Here is a 9,861-nt window from a genome sequence, read left to right as displayed (position 1 = left end):
GTTATAAATATATGCATAAGTCATTATAGCGATGACCTTCATAGAAAGTGTTACAGATTGATTTGTAGATTGATCCATAAATCTGTTTCTATTTTACCTGGTTGTGGCCAAGTATGTGCAAAATATGCCTGTATGAGTCTGGTTTAAGGTGCTGTAGCCCAAGCTGAAGAGAAGCTGGCTGTGGTTTCACAACTGGCCCCTGTAGACAGCATGGACACGGCAGTGAAGATACCAAGTTGCAAGAAGATGTTGTTTTTTTTCCAGCAGCAGCCTTGGCATTCAGAATTTTGTAGAGGACTAAGGCAAAGTCAGAAATGTGAGAGGACAGCTTGTAGCAGTTCAGGGTCGCGGTGGTGGGTTGCCCAGGCAAGTAAATCATAGTAGTGTCTGATAAACAACTTTATAACCATGATTGTAGAAAAAACAAGTGGAATGTAATTTCATAACATGCTGCGAGGGTACATTTTATCTAATGTGATGAATTAAAATATTGAAGCTGACAGTACTTAATGGCTCAACACCGTATAAACAGAATGCTCTAATGATATGTTACCATTAAACAGCAACTTCTGTTCCAGCAAAGCAGACAATTAAAGAAATCAAACAATGCAACAGAAATCAGTGGGCTTTGAGGGAAATATGAAGAGGTTCATTCAAAAAGGTCCATTGAACTGACTCCTTCTCAATTCAGCATTAACTGATACTGTAACTCATTAACCAACCTGTGAACTCAACATTAGATTAGATTTGTTTTATAAAAACCCCAAATGCCAGTTGTTCATTACAAGTCTTTATTTCACTTCATGTTGAAACAGAAATAGCACAATAACATGTTGGCTCAATGTGTTAGCAGACGTTTGAAGTGACGTATTACTATCAGGTGCAACCCTCAGCTGGATACAATATATAATGATGGTATTAGACATGTATACGTCTAGCCAGGTTCAGATGACGGATGGTAATAAATGTGTCATGCTGACAGACTGCAAGCAGATTAATAAACTAACATTTCTGTTACTCAATGATATATGGGTTGTCTTATTCATAAAACTATCCTCTATTCATCACCATGACATCTCAATAGGGCTTTCAGATGCTGAGGTAAAAATGAGCCATTGTCCTGAAGCTACTAAAAACCTACTGCATTGTGAAAATGCAACACTCGTTTCCCCAGCATGGCATTTACATGGCTGTGGGGTTGTTGATCTTGCCCATGAAGAGGATGCTCCTTGTCGAATGCTCCAAGATGAAGACCAAGAAGGGCCTGTCGACTTTCAGGGTTTCAGGCATACTCATGGGCATGACCTCGATGGTGGTGCTGGCTGCTGCCTCTGTTCCTGTTTCATCTACGCTCAGCACGGCCTGGTGGGACACCTGTGGAGGAAGCAGGAGGAGGCAGTCAGGGTCTTGTTTGAATTAGAGCACAGGTCTGTAGAAGCTACAAGCAGACAAAGGGTCTTTGCAGCATCTACTCTCTTCTATGTATTTGTGAACATGTTAATGTTCCTCCATGAGCAAGTGCCGGGGAAATAGGAATGTTGCTTTAAAGCGTTCACTAACAACAACACAACAAACATGTGAATGCATGTTTGCCCCTCTTACCTTTGAGACTCTGAGCTTGACCTCGTCAGACATGCCAGAGAAATCAGCACTGTCTGCAAAAGCATCGGTAATGCCCATTTCTTTCAGTGTGCTGTCCAGGGAAGCATCAGCAGAGATGGAAAACTTTGGCAGGGACAGAACCACAGAACTGAAAAACACAGGACATCACCAGTGTCCGAGTTGCTGCAGTATACAGTTGACTTACAGCTTGTTTACTCAAATTGTACTAAATATGGCCACTTTGAGCAAATTAAATACTTCTGATCTATTCAGTGTGACCACACTGTTACTGTACTGACACACTTTACAACCACTTTGAAGATTCAAAAGAAAATCTAGTTCCTCTCTTACCTCCTGAAGAGCGAGTCATGCCAGTTCCTGATGTAGTCCTTGTTAATATAGCCCTCCACCTCCTGCATCTTGCCTTCATCCGGCAGGACAATCATCATGGAGGTGTTGCCCTTGTAGGGCAGCCTGATGACGGTGGTGTGGTTAGCATCGTCCTGATAGAAGTCGTACCGACCTGTCCTCTTCATCATATCCACCTGAACTTTGGTGGTTTCGTCCACATTGAAGTCTGCCTTGTGTGTCAGGTTACCATCGAAGGGTTTCTCCCACTGTCCTGTAGGAGGCAGTGGAGGGGGCAAGATGAAAGCATGTCAACTCACTATTCACTATAATTGTCTTGAATTCCTTTGATCTCTTTCCAACTGGTATGTTTTACATATATGTTGCATGCTCTGTCCTTGACCTCTTTAAACTACAGGAGGAGATTTGCACCTGAACTTGTACACATGCAGCAGCTGACATTCTGTTTGCACATCAATATGTCCCTTAGCAAAACACTTAACACCCAGTTGCTTCAGAGGTGTTCGACCTCTGACATATGTAGCAATTGTAAGTCACTTTGGATAAAAGCGTCAATTAAATGAAGAAATGTAAATGTAAAATGCATGGTCTATTGTCTTTGAGAATCTCTGTATGGGTATATGTCCTACCTCTGAAGTAGACATAGTTTATCAGCACCATGGCCATTGCAGGGTCCAGGTCCTTCACCTGGTCTTTGATCTTGTCCTTTGTTTTTCTGGCAATGAATGTGTTGATCTCTGCTGCAGCCTCAGCAGGTTTGGAAAAGTCGACGTTGAAGATCTCACCGGAGTAGTAGTGCTTGACATCCTTCAGGAACTTCTCCAGAGGATCAAAGCCAGAGCGTACCGCAACAGCATCACCGACATCCAACTGTTGATTTTCCTGGCTGTGGCCAAGCATGTGGAAGAGATGCTCATACGCTTCATTGACCTGTGCCTGGTTGTGAGCACTGTAGCCCAAGCTGGAGAACAGCTGGCTGTGAGTTTCACCACGGGCTCCTGTAGACAGCATGGACAGGGCGGTGGAGATGCCCAGCGGCGAGTAGAAGATGTTCTCTCCAGCTGCTGCCTTGGCATTCAGGCTTTTGTAGAGGGCAAAGGCAAAGTCAGCATTGGCAGGGGACAGCTTATGGCAGCTCAGCTCTCCCTCATGACTGTGTTCTGAGCCGTGGTGGTGGGGGTGGTGGTCTGCCCAGGCTGTAGCCAACAGCAGCGCTGCGAGTGCACAACTAGCAAAGATCCCACGCATCTTTCCAGCTGTCCAGGGAAAAATCAGAGGGGTGGTTAGTTGGGCTCAATGTTGTAAAATTTATAACATTTTTGGAATGACAACCAGACAGAAGATGATGGCTCACTACCTTTAAATTAAACAGAACACAGTGATATGATTTAGCCTCTAGCAGCTCTAAATTTCTCCATGTCTTCAAAGCATTCAAACCTGAGTTGTACCAGTCTATACATCTTAAAATTAAAATCATATAGACATTGTTTTTGCATATTTCAATAAAGTGCCATGCTTACCCTTTATAGCCTCTTTGCTGCAGACAGATTGTCAGGAACCTCCACTTTATATACAGGAGCTCTGAGAGTGAGCTGAGAGTTTGGTCAAAAATTAACCAAGACCAGCCCCCATTCTGTCCTACGCTAGGAAATATCCGGCCACACTATCTTCACTGATGCAACACTACTCACTCAGCACAGCATGGGTAATGAAGCACCGCTGAGATAATGGGGCGTTCTAAAAATGTGTCTTATGATGTTATTTGTTTTGTAATGTATTGCGTCACATACCCTCATGCAAACGTTAATAAATAAAATGACACTGCAAATGACTGACCTTTCAGTTTGCAACTTGAAAGATATCCAGACTCAGACTGTAAAGACATTTGAAATACGTTCTAAAAAAATAAAATAAATAATTTGAATGTTTTATTCCCATAAATTAGCATGAACAAAATCTAAATCATACAGCCATTTATCGGTATTATTGTCCTGCAGGTTAGGTTCATTGGCAACGTAGGTGTGAAGGTGAACTTGATTCGTCTGTTTCTACGTGTGATTGTAAGGCGACATGCCAGGGTGAACCCCGCCCCTTGCCCAATGTCAGCTAGGATTGGCTCCCCCTGTGGCCCTCAAGGATAAGCAGGCATAGCTAGTGGATGAGCTCAAGGTCTATTCTCCGTTCACTCATCTTGATATTGCTTTAGAGTAGAAAGCTTAAAATAGTATATAGCCAGTATTTTTCGTGATGAAACTTTATTTTGCATGCCAAACCATAAAACACAATAATATAACACACCTGATTTGATTCAATGTTCTAAGTTCAATACAAACCTTCATTTACAATACATACATACACACTCAGCTGGATACAATATACAATATAATGAAATATTTAGACTGGGGATGTCTTTTGGTCAAGTTATTTGCCTCACTTCTGATCATTGTCCTAATATTGTCTATCTGCTGAAACAAGTCTGATCTGATATTTCTTTACCTAAGAATTGATTAAATATGTATCTCACAGCTGTTCTCATTTGAAGCCAGTGCAGGCCATCGCTTCAAGCTAACAACATGAAGGAGTCAAGTAAGGAGTCCTTTCTCTTGCTGATCCCCTCACAACAGTTCCAGGAGTCGCAGTCTTCCAACTTTTATTCACATTATTTTTAAAAACCACTTGTAATTACCCCACTGTCTGGGCGCCATCTTGGAATCATTTCAACTCATTTGCATTACGTGGGTAATGACTGCAGTCACCTCGACGTTCAACTACCCTGATACATCACTGTGGGGCCTTTTGTTGTATCTGCCGGTACAGCATGGACCTCTTCAGTGATATGAATACTGATCAATATTCATTGTGTTATCAATACAATTCAATATTAGGGAGATCTATGTTATTTGTAACATGGCTACATGGAAATAAAGTGCTTTGAAGTAAAACTTCCAGTAAACAGTCAACATGTAAACAGCAATCATGGCTAAAACATGGAGACCGCCTGAGTGATAGGCCTTATCTCAGGACAGTTGGTCCCTACTCCCTTCCTCCCTAAGATAGCTGCGTAATACAAAGTCACCTGTTTCTTCACTGGCTTGGTCTTACACTCTGCAGACTGTTTGCACTCTGTATGTCTGTATGACCCTTTGCAAAGACTAAAACCCTTAAAAGACGTCTGGATTGGACTCTTTATTTCAGAAAACTCACTAAAGGACATATTTCCATTACAAGTATCTCTTTCTAAATTGTATCATTAATGTTGTATTTGAGAGTCTTTTCATCAGATTTACCGTTACAGCTTTAGTCAGGAGTAGGAGGAGACAGTCAGTTGCATTATTATGTATTATAGACTTTGGTTATATTGCCATCGAAATTTAGATTAGCATACTAGACAAGGATGAAAAGCTTATCTTTTTCTTTATTGCATCTCTGTTTACGCTGGAATGGTAACATACAGGCTTACAATGGATTCATATCCCTTAGCTTCTGATCTATCAAGCCTCTATCAGAAATATTCAGGTTCAGGAGTTATACCTGATATTGGATATGTTATTCTAGGTGTTTTTTGGGGCTAGGGCTTATTAATTATTATTATATTAATTGGGTATCTGCTTATACTGTCTCCGATCCTTAGAATCGTCTTTAAACGTTCAGACCTCTGTACATCTTTTCAGGTTCAGTTCACCAATGGTAATAAATCTATCATATTGAAAGGCTGCAAAAAGATTAATAGATGATGGTCCAATTAGAGAGCTCACTTCTCTTCCCATGAGTGAGGTGCAGGAGTTCCTTTAAGGCAACTTTCTGGAACCACAAAAGTAGAGCAGAGGTCAGGTTTACTTTAGCAGTGTGAACTCCTTTTCACCAAGGATGAGAAGGTTATGCTGGTGTAAAAAAAAAAAAAAAAATGCTTTAACTAGCTTTTGAATTTCAACATTTGACAAAGAAAAAAGAAAAAAAATAAATAAATAGTGGGGGTCCAACATTAAAGGTGCACTAATGAAGATTGTTATATGCAATGGGTCATATGACTGTGTAATGTGAAAAGGGTTGTTTGTAGTGACAAATCCACTGAAAATTTTCACCTGACTCTTTGCTATGACTCGACTGGAGTTTAAGCGTCATTCCGCTTATTGATCTGGTTTTACAGCCCACGCACAATCAACCTTATTTCCAGCCCAAGCTGTTTTCAACAAAAAAGCTCTGGACTTATATCAGCTGGAGACCTCGCCTGTCATACACTTCTTTCTCTCTCTGTAACACCCATTTGCATAAAGATAATTCTGCCTACTCCACCACTCGTTAGACCTGTCAGTGGGAAGAACAGCAAAGAAGAATCAACTGTGTTGATGTCATTACACATGACAGTTACGCATGTGGATTTGCTGGAGCATTGGGAATAGGATCTAAACAAGATGAAACTCATAGACTGATTGTGACTTACTGCAAAAATTAGCTTACATGCAGGCAGTGCTTAACTTGTGCCGCAGTGAACCAGAGCACCGATCACTGAGTTTAAGCCTTTAGCGCTCCTCCAAATACAAAGAACAAAATGTCTAAGAGACAGAGTATTATTTTAAATTTCTTTGGCAAAGCCACAAAACCACCAGCGCCTAAACAGAGCAGAAAAGATCAACCAAATGCGACTAAGGAGCCACCAGATAGCCAGGTCAGAGCTGCTGTGGTTGTGGATGCTAGTGCTATCATTGAGGATGAATGACAAGGGGAGTTTGAGCTGCACGATGAAGACAATAGCTTGTCAGACGATGATGTGGAGAAGGGATCTAAAGCAACCGGGCTACCCACTGCGGAGCAATTTAAGAGTCACCAAACCACTCACTCATGGAGCTATCTTTGGCTGCGGAAGTTGTAGTGAGGTAGGCTCACTTGGTCCTGAGAAAGCTATGGGCATGAAACTAGCCAAAGAATGGTGAGAGGCACCATTAACTCTACTGCCTCTGATGTGAAGAAACTGCCATTATATTCTGCATTCAAATGTTGCATGTTCCCATATTCTGCCACACATTGCTTCTGAAATGAAGAACAAAACGTTCGCGCTGGTGAAGCAGTGTGCGCCAAAAATCTGCCTGATGTTAAACGAAGCTACTGGTCTTAACAAAAAGGCTTTTTTGATTGTGCATGTGAGATTTCAGCATTGTTCGGGAATAACTAGTTACATGTAATTTAGTTACATAATTTAATTACAAAATAAATGTAACTGTAATCGGTTGCAGTTACTGGGAAAATTGTGAGTGTAATGTGTAATTAAATTACAGTTACTTATCAAAATGTTCATGATTACATTGAGGGTTGTTAATATTTATAGGCTGTATGTTGAATAATATTGTTTTGGTTTTTTATGTGCAATGTTTTCCTTTGCTATTTTCAGCCACAGCTGTTTAGTAAAGTTTAATACTATTCTGATGCTTTTGATTGGTTCTCATGTTTGAATTTGCAGCGCCCCCTGTCTGCCAGTTAAATTGCCTTTCAAGCAGTCTTTTCAAAATTTTCAAACAGATAAAAATACTCATTAGAAATTTAGAAAAGTAATTAAATGTAATAAATTATTAACAACTATTACATTTTAAAAAGAGTAACTTGTAATCGGTAACCTATTACAATTCCAAAGTAACCTTCACAACACTGGATTTCAGCTAGAAGCAATGGAGACACCAGCAAATGTTTTTCACGACTTACATTACAATTACATTGATTTGAGTGCTGCTGGCATTCGCTTCCTGCTTTCTCCTGCAGATGTTTTGCTTTGCTCTTACCTCTGCTTGCATTCTTTTGCTGAAACTCTCTTTTTTTTCCTGTTACAAATTATGAGCAGCAGCTCTTGGATACTTTTAAATCACTGGGACTGTCATCTATTCAGATGAAGTAGGCTATTGCCATACTTTAAACACTTTTAGGATCTTAGTGCAAGCGAGTGGGGCCTATCAACAGCACTAGCCTGTACTGCAGTGACTGGAGTTATAGCTAATCCTAGATGCCACACTTCTCCACGGACGACTTCCACACACTTCTATAGAAAATTGCAGTGCTGGAAACCAAGATCCACAGGTTAGAAGTGAATGTGGAAGTGAATGGACTCTGTGGGAATGACACAACTTTAGCATGGACCCAAAACAGTGGACAAGAGCATGCTAAACACGGCTAATTAACACCAACAAGACTACCAAGAACAACTGAGTAATAAATCTGAAAGTGGGAGTCCTCCCTGGGACGCTCTTAGTAAATCATTTCCTTGGGAAGGACAAGTATCAGACAGAACGAAGAGCCCTGCTGGCCTGCATTATCATCCAGGCAGTGCGCCTCTTCAACCCCTGTTCTTAGTAGGACACAGCCAGGGGTGGAAATGAACTTTTTGGCTCACCTGCCAATGGGACTGGCAGATGAAAAAATCCACTGGCCAAACATATTTTTTACCGGCCAAAATAATAACTTGCCTTTGTATGTCACGTAAACATTTGTTTCAGTACTTTTAAAGGAGATAATAAGGTATTCTGTCGAATACAAACTTAAAGACGACACCAGATTGAAATTTGAAGCAAAATAAATGTATTGCTATAAAATGTACTTAAGACATAACAGTAAATTGTTTTATAAACTTACAAGATGCTTATTAATTATTCAACTTAAATCTCATCACTGCTCACTCTTAATCATGCTTTATCATTAATTTATTTTATTTTATGCTCTGCTTCAGCCTCATTTTTCTGGTTCGCACGTATCTCTTTTTTACGGGCAAGTGCATGTGAAATACTCTGTTTAGCAACGCATCATCCGTCCTGAACCCGTCACGCTGCTTTTCTTCTTCTTCTTGTTTTATTTGCGGGTGCTGTGAGCTGTTCTACATGCTGCCACTGGCTTTAACAGAGGGGAACGTAGCAAACAGCTGGTATAAATAAACTTGAGATTTACGGGGAGATATTTTAACGGGGGGATACCGGGAGAGAACGGTAAAATACGGGAGAAGCTCGGGGGAAACGGGAGAAATGCAAATGCAAAATCTACCCGCATTTGGCGCTTGGCGGGTGTTAATTTCCACCCCTGGACACAGCCGCGGGCAGCTGCGAAAGGGAGAGTTAGTAACAAACCTCCCAAACAACTGAGTGTGCAACAGCAGAACAGATTTTCACCACTATTGCAAGACCCTGGATCTCCGTCTGATGACCTGGATAACATCCCATCCTGACACAGAAGGGTAAGGACTGAGAGTAAATCAGAAAGTAAAAGGCTGCAGGGAAAGTTAATGACTGGGCCTCAAACTCTGATTGTGGGTGACTGTGCTGTAAACGATATAAGAAGCATGTGCAGTAAGAACACCAAAATACTCTGCTTTCCAAAGAATACGGTGTCTGACTTGGCAGAAAGAACCCTGCATATCGTGGCTGAACATCTTACTGTGAAAAACATCATACTGCACATCGGGGCCAGTCTGAAGTGTTTTAAGAAGACTTTAATAATTTGTTGAACACGGTCAGCTCTTTGAATGCTGAGGTGTTTATCAGTGGGCCTATACCGCCAATCCAAAGAGGAGCTGAGAGATTCAGCAGATTGATGGCATTGAACATATGGCTTTCAATGGCATGTACTGTCCATTCAGTGCATTTCATTGAAGATTTTTACTTTCTGTGGGACCGCAGACATCATTTTAAGGCAGATGGACTTTGCCTTAACAAGTCAGGAGTAAAGTTGTTCAGCTCCAACCTGTTTTACTTTCTGCGTCACTCATCTGTTCCCTCTGCCAAGGACAAGAGACAAAAGGAATCTAAACAAGAAGAAGACCTAACACAACACGCCAGAAATCTTGAAGGAGAGCCACCTCAGCCCCCGCCGGAAGAGAGCTCTGATCACGGGAGGCATCTGAGCCAAGAGGAAGAGCCT

General features: G+C 41.2%; 1 protein-coding gene across 2 annotated transcripts; it reads right to left on the bottom strand.

Moving 5' to 3' along the window:
• Nucleotides 1–777: 777 nt before the first annotated feature.
• Nucleotides 778–3,594, bottom strand: LOC123977708 (alpha-1-antitrypsin homolog). Of its 2 annotated transcripts, XM_046060608.1 has the most exons (5): nucleotides 3,492–3,594; nucleotides 2,601–3,227; nucleotides 1,954–2,224; nucleotides 1,603–1,750; nucleotides 778–1,374 (listed from the first exon to the last, which is right to left on the bottom strand). In XM_046060608.1, exons 2-5 carry the CDS (start codon nucleotides 3,217–3,219, stop codon nucleotides 1,183–1,185), a joined length of 1,230 nt encoding a protein of 409 aa, XP_045916564.1. In that variant the 5' UTR covers nucleotides 3,220–3,227; nucleotides 3,492–3,594; the 3' UTR covers nucleotides 778–1,182. The 2 variants fall into 2 exon arrangements, with proteins under 2 accessions (XP_045916564.1, XP_045916565.1); XM_046060609.1 differs by lacking the exon at nucleotides 3,492–3,594 and having other exon boundaries at nucleotides 2,601–3,420.
• Nucleotides 3,595–9,861: the final 6,267 nt, after the last annotated feature.

The sequence above is a fragment of the Micropterus dolomieu genome, linkage group LG10, assembly GCF_021292245.1.
Source record: "Micropterus dolomieu isolate WLL.071019.BEF.003 ecotype Adirondacks linkage group LG10, ASM2129224v1, whole genome shotgun sequence".
Classification (NCBI taxonomy): domain Eukaryota; kingdom Metazoa; phylum Chordata; class Actinopteri; order Centrarchiformes; family Centrarchidae; genus Micropterus; species Micropterus dolomieu.
This window is presented reverse-complemented; position numbering and strand designations above follow the sequence as displayed.

Coding starts and splice junctions, on each gene's coding strand:
- LOC123977708 (XM_046060608.1), bottom strand. CDS start 3,219: ATGCGTGGGATCTTTGCTAGTTGTGCACTCGCAGCGCTGCTGTTGGCT. Junction 1,751..1,953: donor CATGACTCGCTCTTCAGGAG/GTAAGAGAGGAA, acceptor TGTGTTTTTCAG/TTCTGTGGTTCTGTCCCTGC. Junction 1,375..1,602: donor TCAAGCTCAGAGTCTCAAAG/GTAAGAGGGGCA, acceptor CTTCCTCCACAG/GTGTCCCACCAGGCCGTGCT.